We start from the raw sequence: 20,507 nt of genomic DNA, 5'->3' as shown, positions 1-20,507 counted from the left end.
TGTATCTCTTCCCGCAGAAAGGCCACCCGCCGCGCCCACGTGGCGTCACTCAACGTCTCCTGGTCCCGTTCAAGTTCCAAGGCCTGTGCTTCGCAGGCCGTGAGTCGCTGGAGCTGTGTCCGGCGTTGCTGTTGCACGTGCCCCCGGCAGCCCCCCTAATAGTCGCCTTGCCGGCCTCCCAAAGGATGGCAGAGGAAGAGACAGAGCCAACATTATGAAGATAATAATTGGTAAGCTCGTCTCCCACTGTTTTCCGAAAATCTTTGTCCTGAAGGAACCAGGCATTCAGGTGCCACATCGGGCGGGCGGAAAAGGGAGGTGGGCCGAGAGCGAGAAGTAGTGGTGAGTGGTCCGAAAGGCCCCTAGGAAGAATGCGGGCGTCCTGAACACCCGCACATTCCGTAGACGGGACAAAAATTAAGTCAATCCGGGCGTGTGAATGGTGCGCCGCCGAGGTGTGAGTATACTGACGAGTATGTGGGTGCCAAACCCTCCAGACGTCTCACAGGCCCTGGGCTTCAGCCCAACTCGACTACTGCTTCGCGCGAGCGGCTCTGGCGAAGGAGATCGGGCCCATTGAGGCCATACGGGGCGTGTAGACAGCATTGAAGTCCCCCCCTAAAATGAGCGAGGCCTCCGGAATCGCTGGCAGAAAATCTGCGGTGTAGGAAAGGGCAGCCTGCAACAGGGACGGCGCCGCGTACAGGGACAGCAAGGTAAGTGGTCGCCCCACGAGAGTGCCACAAACTGCAACAGCCATACCCTGGGGTCTAAATGCACCTGGGCCAGTACAAAGGGAAAGGACCGTCTGATCAGGATAGCCACCCCCGGGAGCCCCTAGCAAAGCCGGAGTGCCAAACCCTGTCATACCCGTAACGGGCAAGAAAGGGACATTTATTGCAGAGAAGGTGGGTCTCCTGAAGGAGAAGCACGTCGATCTCCATACGCTCTGCATATTTGAGGACTGCCATGCGTTTGAAACGATCCAAAAGACCATTTACATTCCAGGACAATATGCGCATGGCGGCCCTAGGAATGGTTGTGTCAGCCATAATTATAGTCGGGGGCATGCCTAACAAGAGTTCTCGTCTTCTGGAGTAGAGGGAACACATCCCTCAGTCCGTAGGGAACTCCATAAGCTAAGGGGAGCGAGCCTGGAGCAGGGAGCAGAATACGACGCCACCCCTGCATGAGGTGTGAACGGGCGCCATTGTAAGAAGCACATCCCTTGTGAGGAGCAGATGACCCCGGAGTCGATCGCAAGGAGGGCCGGGGAGCGCGCAGAAAGGGGCTACCCGTAGGGCATGGCACCCACATCAAAACTGAAGGGGGCGCAGGCGCATGGTCTCCCCGGAGGGAGAGACATCGGGAGAGCGGACAGTAGACCAGGTCAACAGTGTTGTGATGCCATAGAACAACAACAATGAGGAATTCACCCCCCACCAACGAAATCCCCCCTAGGAGGAAGAAACAACCCCAAACCAACCCCAACCCCCCACCCCCCACCCTATACTTCGAAAACAGAAGCATCTGTCGCCCTAACGGTATGTAACAACAACCAAGCTAAAACGCTCGGGCTTGAGCACTTAGTGCACCCCTCAGTAGATCAGAACAAGACAAATTCTCCTGCCCTGGCCGAGAGCTGCGATTGTAGTGGAACACTGAAGCCCAGTCCCTCGCATCGTCAGCCTGGTAAAGCAAATCCCCTCCCCCCCACAAATCCGCATACAGTAAAGGGAAAATCAAATGACTGGACTGCGGGAAAGATCTGTAAGGTCCATTTGTGCGTCTGGCTGGGCTGCAAAGCCCACCCGCAGGGGGGACTCAGTGTTTGGTCCAGTAGCAGCGGGACTTGTAGGTGCAGCCGAAGAGGCAGAAGAGGCCCCAGACACCCGGCGCGGCCGGCCCATGGAGCGCGTGACAACCACCTCTCCCTCTGTGCGCCTCCGGGGCAGTGTGCGTCGCCGTCGACGGGTTCTTGACGGCTGGGGCACTTCCTGTCCCTGACGCCCAGCCGCCGGTGATCCCTGTCCAGATCGATGCAAAGGACGCTCCTCCGTCAGCCAGGTCCAGGCTGCTCGCGGCGTGTCAAAAAATGTTGCTTTGTGTTGAAAAATGACCCGGAGGCGGGCCGGGAACTGAAGCTGGTACTGGAGGCCCGCATCTTCTGCTTCACCTCCGTGTAGGATCGCCTTAGCTCTTGGACCTCCCGGGTGTAGTCCGGGAAGATCAATATAGTGTGATTTTGGTATGTGAGAGGCTCTTTGCGCCAGGCATCACGTAGACTCGCGTCCCTGTCTCTGAAATTGAGGATCTTTAAGATGAAAGGACGGGGGGCGCTCCCGGAGGCCTGGGAGCCAGCGAGCAGTGTGCCCTCTCCACTACAAAACAGGTTGACAGGCTGTCTGCCGGCATCCAGGACTTAAACCAGCGTTCCAGGAAATCATCTGCACGGCCCGATTCTGCCCCCTCCGGAAATCCCACCAGGTGGAGGTTACTACGCCGGGCTCGGTTTTCTGCATCCTCAGCCCGGCGGTGCAGTTCCTTAGAGTGGGTTGTCAGTTCTCGCACTTGGTCCTGTAACTGACGGCTGTCGATATTCTTGATTCGGTTTCGGAGATGCGGGCGGTGGCGTTACGCAGGTCCTGCCGGAGATGGGCAACGTCGACCTTGACCTCCCCAACCATACCCTCCAGGGAGGAGCGGGATGCGTTGATGGCCTGCAAAATGGCTGCTAGGTCCGTGTTGGGGGCCGAAGCCGCCTCCTCGGTCGAGCCCGCCCCCCTTTCAGAGGTCGTGAACTGATCAATCCTGGTTTGGGTGGCTGCGGGTGGCGGCTTGGAAGCCCTGTCCTTACCCATGATGGCCGCCCCACGGTCAACGGGGGACGTCAAGGCCGGACAGTGAGCAACGTGGGTACCTTCCGGAGACTGTAACAATAGGTAGGGGAAGACAAGGATCAATTGTGATCCAGTAGAGCATTAATTACCATTCACAAGAGAATGGAAGGTCCGGCCACAGTCGTAGCCCCAGATATGAAAGTAACAAAAAGAGATGACTGGGCTGTTCCTTAGGACAGGAAAGAGGAAAGGATCACTAGGGAAAAAGGGTTAGTGCTCAATGGAGGACAACCCCTGGGTATCCAATTTGTTGGATATAATGGCCTCACACACCCTTGCGAGTGTCATGCTTCATCATCGGCAATGCTCCACGTCGGGCAGGCGGTGCAATGCCCAACGGGCTCACCTCTAAGAGGGGCTCTTTATCGGAGATCTTTTATCCAACTGCCTATGGGTGAAGAGGGGGTGAGGGGCCAGGACAGAGTAGATAGTGTGGGTGAGGATAAAATGTGGCCTAAGGTACCGGAAAGCAATTTTTATTCTGGTGGTCCTCTGCCACAAATAAAATCAAGGATAGCCGGGGCTCAGGGGGACTATGGTTTCCCGGAATGGACCAGGGCTAGAGTGCAAATGGTGTGGTCAACATGTTTCTCGCTTCTAGTACAATGACTGCGATTCTTCAGGACCTAGTAAAAAACTACAATCTACAAAACATGACCTAATGATTAGTATCAGTTTAAATACAGCACATAAGTTGTACTTCCTGTATGACACTGCTCCTACCTAAAAAGTGAAGATAAAGGAGAACATTACCACAGGTAAGTAACAACATGTGACCCTGTAGTGACCGTGAACACACTGTGAAGAAGTGACATACTAGTGCAGATAGTGACTAGTATGTGATTAAAACCAAGTTAAAAACTGGTAGCATCAGTATCCATTTGAACTACTTCACGCACCTATGGAAACAGTGATACTGTTACTCACCTAAGGGTTAGAGTTATAGGGTGTCAACAGTACCCGGTGGAACTGACATCAAGGGAGAAGCCATAACCTTTCAGGCTGGGAAGAAAAGGACAAAAGTGGGATGGTATTGAGAGGTAAACTCAAATGTAGGGCGCATATGTATCCTGCTGCCTCGGTGCAGGCGTTCTGTCTACGGGGTAGAAAGCCAAATGGTGGAGTATTAGCTAAGTTGTATGTATTTGAGGCGCTACACGGCACTACGTGAGAGTAATCTAAATATCCTCTATCCAGCCAGTAATAACCAGTTGGTAGATGGTGGACTGGGCTGGGTTGGTATCTAACAATGGGGAGACGCTCCCATTGTAGTTGTATTATAAAGATATTGCAAAGATAGCGTCACAGTGAGTACTGGTCAAAAACGGATATTAATTCCTGGTCGCTGTAAAAGCGCACAATTCAAAACTGCTGTTTGTTCCTCCCAGGGCCGCTATAAGAATAACAGGAAAATAGTTAGAAAATAGTCAGGCAATAGGACCCTGCAGCGCGGTAAAGAGGTTTTAGTCATAATGGGTTGGAAATCCCTGCTGGTGTAGAAGGACACCTTCCGCTGGGAACTGCGTGGCCATACCAATTGCAACACTTCTAACTGCATCTACTTGTTGAGATGCCCATGCGGTCTGCAGTACGTAGGCATGACCTCCCGCCCTGTGAAAATCCGCATCTCTGAACATAGAAGCAACTTCCGTTGTAAGAAAACAAACACCAAGATGTGCAGGCACTACCTAGAACAGAACCACACGGCTGACTCACTGTCCTGGTTAGTTCTTGAATCCTCCCCAGACAATGAAATGAAATGAAATGAAAACAGATTTATAAAGCGCATGGCTGCCCTTGAGCGTCCCAGCGCTGAGTAATACACTGAACCACTACCCCAGGACGCCAGGAGGGACCTACAGAGGGAAAAGATGAGTCTTCAATGTTTTACGGAATTTTGTCAGGTTGGGTTCTTTACGCAGAGCCGTTGGTAAAGTATTCCAGAGTAGACCCGCATTAATGGAAAAGCGACGTCCACCCGTTTTCACCTTTTTTGCTCTGGGTATCACTACAAGGTTCCCAACTTCAGAGCGAAGGGCGCAAGTAGGTTTATAGGAGCGGATCAAATCTCTAAGAATGGGGGGGCCGGATCCTTGTAAAGCCTTAAACACTATGCAGAGGGATATGAATTTGATGCGTGCTCTAATTGGTAGCCAGTCCAAGGCCTTCAAAGCAGGCCGAGCTGAAGAGCTTTTGGCTGTACCAGTGAGCATCTGCGCGGCTGCATTCTGAGCTCTTTGGAGCACATTCAAAGTGGATTCAGGTGCCGCCAGGAAGAGGGCATTGCTATAGTCCAGCCTCGAGAGCACCAATCCCTGGACCAGAAGTCTCCTAGAATTATCAGGAAGAAGCGGCAGAATTTTTCGGGCTGACCGGAGCAGCCCGTAGCACGTCCCTGCCACTCGCTTGGCTTGAGTAATCAAAGACAGCTCAGGTTCCAGCCATACCCCAAGACTTTTTATAGCGCCCTTGGGGGCCGGAGGTGCTCCTAAACTGGCCGGCCACATACATTTGGGCAGTGACGAGCACAGATTGCCAAGAAGCATTAGCTCCGTTTTTGACCCATTCAGTTTTAGCCGGGAGTCCGACATCCATGCCATGATGTTGGTAAGGCAAGCAGCGAACTTCACCCCCTGACTTTCCGATAAAGACAGGGAAACAATCAATTGAGTGTCATCTGCATAGGTTGCCATTGTCACACCAAAAGGGTGCCACAACCTCCTCCAGCAGGGCCATATAGACGTTAAAAAGTGTGGGGCTCAACGAGGAGCCCTGCGGGACTCCACACTGGAGGGGAATAGGCAGGGATCTAAAATCGCCGTCGCAGACCTGATAGAAGCGATCACTCAAGTATGTCTGAAGCCACTGGAGGACCAAGCCTCCTACTCCAATCTTTCCCAGACGGTGGATCAGGATATTATGGTCCACCGTATCGAAAGCCGCGCTTAGATCCAGGAACACCATCGCGGCGGAACCTCCCGAGTCTAACATACATCTGCCTTCTTCCACCATCGCTAACAAGGCCGCGTCAGTTCCCTGACCTGGGCGAAAGCCAGTCTGCGTCCGGCCTGGTAGATTGTTAGCTTCCAGGAAGCCGGAGAGCTGGCGATTAACAAACTTCTCGGCGATCATATTCAAGCAAGGCAGGAGTGAGATGGGGCGGTAATTTGCCAGATCAGTAGGGTCAAGGTCAGGCTTTTTCAAGAGTGCCTTGACAATTGCTTGCTTCCAGCTGGGTGGGACAATGCCATGAGTGAAGGAGGCATTCAAAAGGTTAATTGCAGGACCAACAATAGGATCCACACATTGTTTGAGGATCCGAATGGGCATGGGATCCAGCGGAGAGCCACTCTTCAGAGCCGAAAGCTCCTCACACAAATCCAAGCACAGTCTTTTTCTTAAGGAACAGAGGTGGATACATCGTTTGTCCACCGACAGCCAGGGATTGAATGAGGATATACCCTGGAGTGCTCTGTGAACACATCTCTTCCAAAACATCCCTGATCCACCCAGCGAACTATGCTAAGTTCAGTGTATACCCGCTGGCTTGGTCTCACAACAGTTATCATGGCCAATACACATGCCTTGGCGTACCACACTTAATAAGGCCAATCACTTCCCACTTATCACTGAGCGACACCGCCATTTTAGTGACATAACCCTGAATGTGTTCACTGATTTTTTGTACACTACCCCCCACTCCATCGTGGCCGCCCGATTCGCGAGGGAAACCACATGATCTATGGGCGGGTCCTACTTCCTGTTTGGGATCCTGTGGAACACACCCTGGGTGCTATTTAATGAGGAGGGACACGACCGGCTTTCCACTATCCGGACCCGGTGAGATGGGTAGGCTTGACTGGCCCTGGCACGAGCAGTAGAAAGTAAGTGTACCGCCTTCTACACCAGCAGGGATTTCCAACCCATTATGACTAAAACCTCTTTACCGCGCTGCAGGGTCCTATTGCCTGACTATTTTCTAACTATTTTCCTGTTATTCTTATAGCGGCCCTGGGAGGAACAAACAGCAGTTTTGAATTGTGCGCTTTTACAGCGACCAGGAATTAATATCCGTTTTTGACCAGTACTCACTGTGACGCTATCTTTGCAATATCTTTATAATACAACTACAATGGGAGCGTCTCCCCATTGTTAGATACCAACCCAGCCCAGTCCACCATCTACCAACTGTTTATTACTGGCTGGATAGAGGATATTTAGATTACTCTCACGTAGTGCCGTGTAGCGCCTCAAATACATACTACTTAGCCAATACTCCACCATTTGGCTTTCTACCCCGTAGACAGAACGCCTGCACCGAGGCAGCAGGATACATATGCGCCCTACATTTGAGTTTACCTCTCAATACCACCCCACTTTTGTCCTTTTCTTCTCAGCCTGAAAGTTTATGGCTTCTCCCTTGATGTCAGTTCCACCGGGTACTGTTGACACCCTATAACTCTAACCCTTAGGTGAGTAACAGTATCACCGTTTCCATAGGTGCGTGAAGTAGTTCAAATGGATACTGATGCTACCAGTTTTTAACTTGGTTTTAATCACATACTAGTCACTATCTGCACTAGTATGTCACTTCTTCACAGTGTGTTCACGGTCACTACAGGGTCACATGTTGTTACTTACCTGTGGTAATGTTCTCCTTTATCTTCACTTTTTAGGTAGGAGCAGTGTCATACAGGTAGTACAACTTATGTGCTGTATTTAAACTGATACTAATCATTAGGTCATGTTTTGTAGATTGTAGTATTTTACTAGGTCCTGAAGAATCGCAGTCATTGTACTAGAAGCGAGAAACATGTTGACCACACCATTTGCACTCTAGCCCTGGTCCATTCCGGGAAACCATAGTCCCCCTGAGCACCGGCTATCCTTGATTTTATTTGTGGCAGAGGACCACCAGAATAAAAATTGCTTTCCGGTACCTTAGGCCACATTTTATCCTCACCCTCACTATCTACTCTGTCCTGGCCCCTCACCCCCACTTCACCCATAGGCAGTTGGATAAAGGATCTCCGATAAAGAGCCCCTCTTAGAGGTGAGCCCGTTGGGCATTGCACCGCCTGCCCGACGTGGAGCATTGCCGATGATGAAGCATGACACTCGCAAGGGTGTGTGAGGCCATTATATCCAACAAATTGGATACCCAGGGGTTGTCCTTCATTGAGCACTAACCCTTTTTTCCCTAGTGATCCTTTCCTCTTTCCTGTCCTAAGGAACAGCCCAGTCATCTCTTTTTGTTACCTTCCGGAGACCCCACAAGGACCAGGGAGGCGGACGGCAGGGGGGAGTATGCACGGCCGGGGCACCCCGCCCGTCCGGAAGGTCAATTGCCACAGGCACCGCAGGTCACGTCCTTGCGCGCCGCCCGATAAGGCAGCCGAATATCCCTCAAGGCCTGCCAGCGACCTGAAACTGCAGACCCGTGGCCCGCCGATACCCAGGGCGGCGCGCCGCCTCCTACTGCACAACACAGCCAAGGCTAAATCCACGCCGACACCAGCGAAGTCACAGGACCCGAGCACTCCGTACAGATGTCCAAGCACTTCAAGGTGGTCCCCAGTGCACAGGCGGGAAGGACCGCCCCCTTCCAAGCACCTCGCGGTGGGTCCCCAGCCACCGATGCCAGCACTCAGCCCATGGCCGCGGGCGCCAGATTCAGTTCAGTTCACCCCCCCCAGGATCTTGATGCCTTCACAGCCGACAACGTAAGTCCTGTAGCCAAGGAGGGGGGGTGGGGGGGGGGGGGAAGAAGCTGCCGCACACACTGACCGCCGGCCTGCGGCCCGATCAGCAAAGGCGGGAGCCTGCCCCGCGCCACTCAACAGCCCCCAGCAGGCCGCGAGGGACCAGGTCCAGATGCAGCAGCGAAAGCAGGGGGGGAAGGGGGAGCCGGTCCCCAACCGTCGACACCCGGCCCAAAGGGGGGGCCCCCCCACCACTCCCCGGCCACCTCAACAGCCAAGGCAGCCCCAATTACACGCCTCCCTCAGCGCCGCACTCACCGGCCGCCGTCCACCACAGTACGGCCCCCCGGGGCCCGCTCCGCACCCCCACACTCACCGCCGGCAGTCCTTAGGCTGGAACACCTCTCTTCTCGCGGGGGGGGGGCCGGCAGCGGCAGTTGAAACGCCTCCGCGAGGCCGCCGATGTCCCTGGGAGGCCGGGCCTAGACACCACGTGGGAGCCGCGGGCTCGATTAGCAGCCCGCCCGGGTCCCAGCACCAGGATCGCCCCCTCCAGCCGCCGTCCCGCCTCCAGGCTGCCAATCTTTGCTCGGGCCGGGCCGAATCCTGTCAACTTCGGACCCTGGGCCGCGGGACAGGTCCGCGCTCCGATGCGCCCCAAATGAGTCGGCCATGGCAGCTCGCCAACGATCAGGGAAGGATTTGCAGGGTCAGGCGTCCGGAGCCTCACCGCCAAGCGGCCATGTTGGACCTGCGCCACCTAGCGTTCCACATAGTCCAGTTCAAACCAGTTTCAGGGGCTACCTGCCCCTGCTCTGGCGTGAAACTGGACAAAGGAAATGGGTGTAACCACCCCTCTTACCTAACCCTCCCATAGATGGGTCCCTAGAGTAGCTGAAGCTCCCGCCGGACGCCGAAGTCTTTGCATCACCAGAGGTAGATTTCCAGACTTCCCCGAGGCTACCCTGAGTCCACAGTGAAGCTGAGGCCCGTGGCTTTCGTGGGTGATGTGGAACCGTGAACCCGGGACACCGTGAACTTTTGCAGCAACACTATCTTCCTGGTCCTCCTCGAAGCTGTGCTTTGGGTAGCCCCAGCCTTGAGCACCTCCTGCACCGAAGATTGCTGGCCTCCACTCCACGAGTGACCCATGGGCCAGTTTCAAGTGCGACCGCTCGAGGCTCCTTCGCTAGTCCGTTAGTTAGTAGGTCCCGACGAAGGCAACTCCTCTTCTGATTGGGCTTACCTGGTTGCTCCAGACGTGCCCCGACTTACCCTCGCTGAGTGAGTCCCACAGACCTTGCTGGTCTGCACCGCAGTCCTTTCTCTGATTTCCAGTGACTTGCCGTTGCCAAGGCTTGTTGGGTCCAATCTGGTCGCCGACACCGCAGCACTCGACAGACTTCGTGGGCCAGCTCGAATCCAACTCCTGGTCTTCATCGGCGCCTCCTGGACCTCGTGGCTGCAGAGTCAAGACACCCATCAACTCATCTGAAGCACCCGACATCTGTGGGCATTGGTCCATCCTGTCCTTGGTCACTGGTAAGTGACCCAGACTCTGTCCCCTCTGCTTTCAGGTTCCTTCCAGACTAGTTCCAGGCTTGGATCTCTTCGGACACTTCTTCTCTTCACGGCAGCTGCACTTCTTCACCAGCTTCCATTAAAATCGACGATGCGACCCGACACCAAAAGACACCTATGCACCCGGCTTCCCTGGGTGAGGTAACACGAGTACTCCGTCGCTCCCGTGGGTGCTAGCCCTAGAACTTCCTAAGTCCAAAAGGGTTTGGTCCTGACTCAATTCTAAGTGTCCCTAATCTTTAATTTTCCAACCGTGACATTGCCCATAGAAGATAATGGGAACCCGCGGTTGTGTTCACACACTGCACACGGCAACCGTGGGTCTCCTGTGTCACTACCTTTGGTGGTTCCTTGGGGTCCCAGCGATTCTACAGGCTCTAGGTCTTGTGTCTAGTTCAGTCGTGGTTCTTATACTACTTTATTGGTATTTGGTTTGGTACGCCCCTAGGGCCCAAACGCGTATTTGTGCTATTACTGTTGATTGCTAACTTGTAAATTAAGTACTTTGAACTCCAGTCTCATAAAGAGACTAGAGGGGAGTGTTTTATCTTAAATACATATATTTTAAATATATACTTGGTGTGGTTGTCCTTTCATTTGGTCATTCAAGAGATTATAGACTGGTAAAACAAGCTGCTTTACATTCCTTCAAGATCTAGCCTGAAGGCTGCTCTTCATAGCTACCACTAGGATAGCTTTCAATAAAAGTTGTCGTTAACCTATTCACCATAAGGGGTTGTTTGGACTGATACAAGGTGCCCACTATAATTAGTGGACAGCATATATCAGGCCAACTTCTCACAGTAACCACCCCTCTTTCCAAACCCTCCCATAGGTGGGTCCCTAGAGTATGTCCAACCCCCAAACTTTGTATAAGTATGGGAACCCAGTCCTTGCGATTTCATTTAGCTTTCAATAAAGGTTGTCTTTAACCTATTCACCATAAGGGGTTGTTTGGACTGATACAAGGTGCCCACTATAATTAGTGGACAGCATATATCAGGCCAACTTCTCACAGTAACCACCCCTCTTTCCAAACCCTCCCATAAGTGGGTCCCTAGAGTATGTCCATCCCCCAAACTTTGTATAAGTATGAGAACCCAGTCCTTGCGACTTCTGATTACCCTGGATGAAACTCTGCAACATATATACTGGACCTTCGACATTCTATTTCGACTAAAAGACTGAAGAAATCTCCCTTGGGGTCAAGGAGTGACTCCCCTGCTTGGCAGGCACCAAAGAAGCAACTGTCCTGTCTGCAACTCTGAAGCTCCCGCCGGACGCTGAAGTCTTCGCATCACCAGAGGTGGATTTCCAGACTTCCCCGAGGTTACCCTGAGTCCACAGCAAAGCTGAGGCCCGTGGCTAATGTGGGTGACGTGGAACCATGACCCCTGGACACCGTGATCTTTTCCTGATCCATCATCTTCCTGGTCTTCCTCGAAGTTGTGCTTTGGGCTCTGAGTATCCCCAGCCTTGAGCAACTCCTGCACCGAAGATCTCCGGCCTCCACTCCACGAGTAACCCGTGGGCCAGTTTCAAGTGCGACCGCTCGAGGCTCCTTCGCGATCGCTAGGCCGTTGGCTAGTGGGTCCCCACGAAGGCAACTCCTCTTCTGATTGGGCTTTCCTGGTTGCCCCAGATGTGCCCCGACTTACCCTCGCTGGGTGAGACCCACAGACCTTGCTGGTCTGTACCGAAGTCCTTTCTCTGTTTCCAAGCGACTTGCCGTTGCCAAGGCTTGTTGGGTCCAATCTGGTCGCCGACACCGCAGTACTCGACAGACTTTGTGGGACAGCTCGAATCCAGCTCTTGGTCATCGTTGACACCTCCTGGACCTCGTGGCTGAAGAGTCAATACTCCCGTCAACTCACCTGAAGCACCCGACATCTGTGGGCATTGGACTATCGTGCCCCTGGTCACTGATAAGTGACCCAGACTCTGTCTCCTCTGCTTTCAGGGTCCTTCCATCCTCAATCCGGGCTTGGATCACTTCGGACACTTCTCCTCTTCACGGCAGCAGCACTTCTTGAGCAGCTTCCATTGAAAACGACGCCGCGACCCAACACCATTTGACACCTATGCACTCGGCCTCCCTGGGTGAGGTAGCTCGAGTACTCCGGTGCTCCTGTGGGTGTTGGCCTCAGACACCTCTATGTCCAAAAGGGTTTGCTTGTAGTCATCCTCTAAGTGTCCATAAACTCTTAATTTCGAATCGCGACTTTCCCCATAGAAGTTAACGGCGATTCGCGGCTGTGTTCTCACACTGAACGTGTCCCCCCTGGGTTCCCTGTGTCACTACCTTGGGTGGTTCCTTGTGGTCCAAGCACTTCTACAGGCTCTAGGCCTTGTGTCTAGTTCAGTCGTGGTTCTTATACCACTTTATTGGTATATGGTTTGGTACGCCCCTAGGGCCCAAACGTGTATTTGTGCTTTTACTGTTGAATACTGACTTGTAACTTAAGTACTTCGAACTCCAGCCTCATAAAGAGATTAGAGGGGTGTGTTTTATCTTAAATACATATATTTTCAATATATAGCTGGTGTGGTTGTCCTTTCATTTGATCATTCAAGAGATTATAGGCTGGTAAAACAAGCTGCTTTACATTCCTGCTAGACTTAGCCTGAAGGCTGCTCTCCATAGCTACCACTAGGATAGATTTCAATAAAAGTTGTCTTTAACCTATCATCAATAAGGGTTGTTTGGACTGGTACAGGGTGCCCACTATAACTTATGGACAGCATATATCAGGCCAACTTCTCACAACCGCTGACAGAAGTCCATCCTGGAAGGGAGATCAGCACAAGGAACAGCTGACAGAAGTCCTGCCTGGAAGGAAGATCTGAACAAGGCACAGCTGACAGAAGCCCCTGCCTGGAAGAAAGATCTGCACAAGGCACAGCTGACAGAAGTCCTACCTGGAAGGAAGACCTGCACAAGGCACTGCTGACAGAAGTCCTGCCTGGAAGGAAGATCTGCACAAGGCACAACTGACAGAAGCCCCTGTCTGGAAGGAAGATCTGCACAAGGCACAGCTGACAGCGGTCCTGCCTGGAAGGAAGATCTGCACAAGGCACAGCTGACAGAAGCCCCTGCCTGGAAGGAAGATCTGCACAAGGCACAGCTGACAGAAGTCCTACCTGGAAGGAAGATATGACAGAAGTCCTACCTGGAAGGAAGATCTGCACAAGGCACTGCTGACAGAAGTCCTACCTGGAAGGAAGATCTGCACAAGGCACAGCTGACAAAAGCCCCTGTCTGGAAGGAAGATCTGCACAAGGCACAGCTGACAGACGTCCTGCCTGGAAGGAAGATCTGCACAAGGCACAGCTGACAGAAGCACCTGTCTGGAAGGAAGATCTGCACAAGGCACAGCTGACAGAAGTCCTACCTGGAAGGAAGATCTGCACAAGGCGAAGCTGACAGAAGTCCTGCCTGGAAGGAAGATCTGCACAAGGCACAGATGACAGAAGTCCTGCCTGGAAGGAAGATCTGCACAAGGCACAGATGACAGAAGTCCTGCCTGGAAGGAAGATCTGCACAAGGCACAGATGACAGAAGTCCTGCCTGGAAGGAAGATCTGCACAAGGCGCGGCTGACAGAAGTCCTGCCTGGCGGTGACCTCAAAGTAGTGAGAGACCCACAAACCACAAGATCCTTCAAGCCCAGCTAGCCACACTGGACACAATGTACACCAAAGGCCTGATTTAGATTTCAGCGGATGGTTTATTCCATCACAAATGTGACAGGTATCCTGCCCGCCCCATTAAAAATGCATTACATCCTGTGGCAATTATAATAAGGCAGACAGGATATCTGTCACGTTTTGATTAAGCCTTGGTGTAGTTCACAGAGTTTTACTCCACGGAACGCCACGAAGTGCCAGGGAAACTCCGCCGCACTCTGGGGACTTCCGCAAGTGGCAGAGTTTGTTAAATTGCGCAGCTCTCACTGATTTTTAGTGCCAAGAGTTTGTCCATTACTGTAAAATCAGCACGAACGGCACAATGCATCGCCCCAGAGGGCGCTGCTGCTTTCTGCCGCTCGAATTGACTTTCTAATTGAGTGGCAGCTTCATCAACGAGAATGGCAGATTTGTACACTCGAGTGGTCGCGACTTGCCGCGACCTCCCGCAGTGAAAAATGTCACCTAGAGGAGGTCTAGCACGTTATATTTTCTCACAAGCGCTCATCACCTTACCGTTGGCGAACGGTTTGAGAAAAACAACTCCGTTCTGCATCACTTCGTATAGTTTTTGGGAAATCCGCACAGAGTGCGGAGCGGGCAAATCTTTGCGAGCTCCTCCGGCAAAGAGGAATTCTTCACCCACCCCTTGTTTTGAGGCAATAATCTGTTGGACAAACTCCTAACTAGGCCCTATGTCTGCAATAAGTGTTGTAGAAGAAGTGAGATCCATGGCCTTGTGACTATCAGGCCGTTATCTGACTTCTGATGAACCCCACAGAGTGAGTGCGCAGCCAGAGGGCAGTACGGGGGGTCAAAGGACAGGAAATGAGGTAAACTTGAATATGAGAAATATGGAAAGGTAGAAATGCCGCCTCACCTGTGGATAACTGACACCTCCTCCCGCTCTGCCAAATGCCCATCCAGTCACAAAGTGGCATCCTGGGCCCCAAACGGACAACATCATACCGGATGCCATGTAATGGTGGAAAAGGGGGAAAACAGAGTAATATGCACACATCTGCTGCAGAGATATGTCAGGTAAATTATTGGTTGTGATGAATTCTCTATAAGTACTAAATGACTGATATCGTTGAATATTAAATTATATGAATCAACGTTTGTTTGCCTTATCTGCGCTTATAATGTAAAGGATGGGCCTTACAGTGAACTCCTCGCTCTGTTTTACACAAAAGCCCCGGAAGGAGCTGCATCTTATAGAACTTTATCTACTTTAGGAAGAACTAAAGACTTGATTTTTAAAGTTGTCTTTCAGGGTCAGATTCGGGGGTGCTGTAAGCTGCACTAGTTTCAGGGAGATGGACAGATGTTACGGCGATAGGAAACCCACCTCAACTCCCAATAATGTTCCAATCTTCCAGGTTAGAAGAAACCAGAAATGCTTGAACCAAGGGAGCTGTTGAATGTGTCAAAGGTGACTTATGAACGGCAAGGTAAAGACAGGAGGTGGCATTTGAGATGATCTTAAGTGAATAGGAAAGAACGAGAAGAAGTATGTGAATGGAGTTACTTTTGTTGTATACTTCGTAAAGTTACTGCAAATTATACCGCCCAGTCTGATCCACCACTTTTTCTAAAATCTATTGTTGTTGAAATGAAATCTTGACCATATGCGTCCATCTTAAGCTATACCTCTAGCACTTGGGTGCTCTGTGAGCGCCCTTACTTTGCTAAGTTACTCTGTGAACATTGGTAAATCACCTCCTTTTCAGACATTAATAAGATGTCACGTGATCAACAGAACTTTTAGTTACATTTCTGTGTATGATGAAATATTCCTTGCTAAGTTTCAAAGGCGGTAAAGAAGAAGGGGGAGATTTACTAAGATTTTCCGCTGTGTTTGCATCACAAAAGTGGGACAAAATGGCGCAAAATCTTTTTTTCCTAATTTACTTTCCAGCGCTAAACTTGTTAAGCGCTGGAAATAACGTAAAAGTAATGTGAAACAGCGCATAGCACTGCGTCGCATTACTTCACACCATGGGGGCCTGCCAAGGGGGGTGCATGGGCGTTCCCGTGCAACCACCCACGGTTTCTCACGCTAAACCCAATTTACCAAATACAGTAGCTTGGGTTTAGCGTGAGAAAACTGCGCCCTTTTAAACTAGGCGCAAGGGAGGAGAAATGCTTTCATTTCTCCTTCCTTTTCTGACTTTGCATGCGTGCTGCACTGTGCAACACGCATACAAAGTGGGAAAAGCTTTCCCTCGTGTCTGCCATAGTATTTTGTACAGGAAGGGTGTCCTTCCTGTACAAACCCAATCCTGGACTCACACACACACACACACACACCCCCTAGCGCTCTGGTGCTAAGGTGTGTGCATGGCGCAGGCCCTCTGTAATCAGTGCCGGCGCAAGGGAAAGGGAAGGCGAGAGCCATATCTGTGAAAATATGGTGCTCTCCTGCTTCCTCCCTGTCGCGCAACGCAGCGCAGCCTCACGGGGGGGCTGTCCTGCATTGCGTGGAGATTTGGTAAATCTCCCCCGAAATGTCTTTTAAAATCATTTAAACATTGTGAATTCTCATTCCATTGTGTTTCAATTTAGTAATTTTAAATATCTTTACATCCAACAGAAAACAAGCCTTGAATGTATGAAATGACCATCAATAATGAAGCTAATGCGGTAAATCTTCAATAATAGCAGAAATAATGAGCTACAGTATTCAGGAAAACATCAGCGCAGTCGGCGACAGAGGAACCTGCACACAAACTGACAGATCCCGGATGAAGCATCGAGGGCAGTTCAGTGATTGTAAGAGTCTGAGCTGTGCACCTCCACGCCACAAGACGAAGAAATGACCGTAGGAAAATTAAGGCAACAACAATAACAAACCGCCTCCTGTATAAACATGTGTCCAACACCAGCTTTGATCATGGGATCGGTGTGATGTGATTACCGCAGTGCTCTGTTTTATAATATGATGACAAGCCATCATTCCGTGCTCTGGGTGAATTGTAAACTTTTTGTGGCCAAACCACAGTAACCAGAGAAGAGCACAACAGAGCGGAGCCGGACAACTGACGGGTAAAGGAAAGAGGAGTTCTTCTATCTACAATACAACAGACTGTCCCAATTTGCACCGGCCAGAAGGAAGATACATCTTTACCCGCAAGCGTGCATAGCCATAAACCAATCTAAAGGCACAATCGCCTACAAAGACACCTTCTACGTATTAGGAGTGTGGCAAATATTTGGTGGCTATTGCATTTTATTGTTAAAACAGAAATCAAACGTGCAAAATACTGCACTCATATAAAGTGTGTGAGAAAAACACAAGTGCTTTATCAGCCATGTTGGCCCATCAAGAAATACAGTCATGGGATGTAGACAAATATATACCCGACCCACAGACACTAACCAAGAAAGAAGAATCATACACATGCAGCAAGATCTTTAGTTTGTCATCACTACTCAAGCTTCATCAGCAAACGTACACAGGACAAAAACCATTCAAGTGCAGTGAATGTGTAAAGAGCTTTAGTAGGTTATCAGAACTACAGAGACACCAGCGAACACACACAGGAGAAAAGCCATTCAAGTGCAGTGAATGTGTGAAGAGCTTTAGTCAGTTATCAATCCTCCAAACACATCAGCGAATACACACGGGAGATAAACCATTCAAGTGCAGTGAATGTGCAAAGTGCTTTAGTCAGTTATCACACCTACTAAGACACCAGCGAACACACACAGGGGAAAAACCATTCAACTGCAGTGAATGTGTGAAGAGCTTTAGTCGGTTAGCAGACCTAAAAAGTCATCAGCGAACACACACGTGGGAAAAACCTTATCATTGTTGTGAATGTGACAGTAGTTTTTACGGCTCTTCAGCATTAAGGTATCATCAGCGAACTCACACAGGAGAAAAACCATTCAAGTGCAATGAATGTGGGAAGAGCTTTAGTCAATTATCAGAGCTACAAAGACACCAGCGAACACACACAGGGGAAAAACCATTCAAGTGCAGTGAATGTGCAAAGTGTTTTAGTCAGTTATCACACCTTCAAAGTCATCAGCGAACACACACGGGGGAAAAACCATTCAAGTGCAGTGAATGTGCAAAGTGCTTTAGTGAGTTATCAAGCCTTCAAAGACATCAGCGAACACACACAGGGGAAAAGCCATTCAAGTGCAGTGAATGTGTGAAGAGCTTTAGTCAGTTATCAGAGCTACAAAGACACCAGCGAACACACACAGGGGAAAAACCATTCAAGTGCAGTGAATGTGCAAAGTGTTTTAGTCAGTTATCACACCTTCAAAGTCATCAGCGAACACACACGGGAGAAAAGCCATTTATATGCAGTGAATGTGTGAAGAGCTTTAGTCGATTAGAAAACCTGCAAAGACATCAGCGAACACACAGTTATTGTGAGAGGAATGAATTACGGAAAAATATAAAATTCAAATTATGTGGGATATTGAAATATCAGATGATAGAAGACCGGACTGGCAGTAAACAAGAAAAACAGATAACAGTATTTGCAGGATTATAAAAGTGTTTGTTTCCAGTGATTGTTCACTTCCGTACACATTGCAAAGTGACATGATGTACCCAGATACACAGTGGGAGACGAGCACAATGTGGACTAAAAGAAAATAAAGATTCTTGATTTTTATTTGGTGAAGAAGAGATACAAAGAAAAACATTCAATTGCATCTGATCACATTACCTGTAAAAGCAACACTGAAAAACACTGGAACTAACAACGGTACTTTCAGCTAACTTGTTGGATTAGTGATAAAACCTATAAACCCAACACACCCAGGGTGGACATGTTGTCAGAGCTCTGGAGATGGGAAACTTCATTGGTAAAATGTATGTATTACTATTGACAAATGCCACTGCAGTCTATGTAATGAACTAAAGCGAAGCGCAGGTGTTCAAGAAATAACCTATTTTTAGATATAAAAGAGCATATAACTTGTTTTAAGTACCGTTTGCTGCATCTTTTACAGACTATTATCGGTTGATGGATCAGCTCGTGCCTCGGGCCTTATAACAAAGTGTGACCCGTGGCTCCTCTCCGACTTGGCTCTCCCAATTCATTTTGTGCCTTGCCAAACTCTACTTTTTACCAGAATTGAGTCATTGTAGGCAGCAGACTCTGTTTGAAGAATGTGGTGAAATAGCGAAATCCCACATCAAAAGCTGATATGTGCCAGGACAATCAGTCGCACTCCCAGCAACTCGTCTTCCACACTTGATTGTCCCTTGTCCTCAAATGTTCTGAAGGATTTGTCGTATGAATGCCAGAAGTGGCAGTGACATTCATGAAGCTAAAGCTAACAGGAGTGTGTGGGAGATAGAGAGGAGGAGAGATAAAGAGAGCGAGAGAGACAAAGAAAGGGGGAGAAAAAGAGAGAAATGGAAGGAGGGGGAACGGCACGTTATTTGTACTCACCTAAAAATAGAAGAAGCAGCCGAATACATGTCAATGTGTGACATCACCAGAGAAACGGGCTGAATACCTGTGAATTTATAGATTTATTTTTAATACCTATAGACCCATGTCATGGAATAAACAGGGCACAAGTAAGGAAAATAGTGAAGGAGCCCCTTATCATATGCGAATCACAATGACGTCACATGTAGTGACGTCACAAGAAGTGATATCAGGCCCTTATAATCATTTTCACATGAAAGGTCGACGGCCTGTTTTAAAAAGAAAAAACAAGAAACAAAATAGTTTTTGGTTTCAGTTTTTATACATCATGTGTTTTTCCCACTATCAGTTTGTAACTATACTCGGAAATGACTGAAAGTGTCAATATTTTTAAACAGATATGTGGAACTTGGAAATTACAATTTTTGACAGTTTTCAGCGAATAAATAAACTGTGCTTTTAATTTGCGTTTGTTTCCTGACGTTGTTCTTGATCCAGCCCCTAAGCCCCAAAGTGTTTCACATTTACAGTGTTATAAGGAATAGAAGGGCTCATTTTGTCAAGTTCTCTGTTCCGCTCTTGCGCCGCTCACACAAATAAATAAAGGGGACGCTGCTGGTGGGACGGATAGTTACAAACACTCTGAGGCCTGTGTTTGCAGATGCAAGAAACAAAGTAACAATTCCCAGTCGCAGGCTAAGGAGCGAGGTGGAACTGAGTCCCTTTTCTAGGTAATAGTGGGGGGACCCCATCAAACTGTGGCTACCCCCAACTTGTGCCGTGCTGATAAAGCAATCGTGAATTTGAGTAATTTACGATGAATTGAAATGAGAGAAAGAGAAGAAGAGAGCGAGGTGCAGGATATATTAAAGAAAATGAAAAAAAGAGACACAAGACTTTACTCTGTTCTGTTCTGCACTTTACATAAACAAGTTGTGTTGCGCTTTGTGAAAACGCTGTCACCCCCCTTTGTATGTAAATGAGCTTCTGTGAGCTCCCATCTCTTCTAGCGCGGATGATAATGTGAGCACTGTAAGGTAATCACAAACAAATGCTATATTGAGAAATAATCATCTTCCAGGTCACACAGCTGTGGTTATGTAGGTCTTTATTAGTTTTTTTATTTACTTTAATTTGCAGCAATTCTCCAGGTTACTTTTTCTCAGTATATCGCTTTATATCGCTCTTTACTCTCCATCAGTTAAACGTGAGGTTTGATGTAGGATTTGTTGT

General features: G+C 49.6%; 1 protein-coding gene across 7 annotated transcripts in view; it reads left to right on the top strand.

Moving 5' to 3' along the window:
* LOC146839209 (uncharacterized) overlaps positions 1-19,741 on the top strand; it is a 58,805-nt gene extending 39,064 nt beyond the window's left edge. For 6 of the 7 annotated variants that reach the window (XM_085603226.1, XM_085603225.1, XM_085603224.1 and 3 more), the window contains exon 3: positions 16,466-19,741. In XM_085603226.1, coding sequence (XP_085459352.1) covers positions 17,184-18,383 — 1,200 coding nt within the window. In that variant the 5' untranslated portion in view covers positions 16,466-17,183 and the 3' untranslated portion in view covers positions 18,384-19,741. Of the gene's footprint in view, positions 1-15,138; positions 15,252-16,465 lie in introns of those variants that run through there. The other variant, XM_085603227.1, reaches the window with a different exon arrangement.
* The last annotated feature ends 766 nt before the right edge of the window (positions 19,742-20,507 follow it).

Source organism: Triturus cristatus, chromosome 4_2, assembly GCF_964204655.1.
Source record: "Triturus cristatus chromosome 4_2, aTriCri1.1, whole genome shotgun sequence".
Lineage (NCBI taxonomy): Eukaryota > Metazoa > Chordata > Amphibia > Caudata > Salamandridae > Triturus > Triturus cristatus.
Note: the sequence above shows the minus strand (reverse complement) of the source record. Positions and strands in the feature narration are given on the sequence as shown.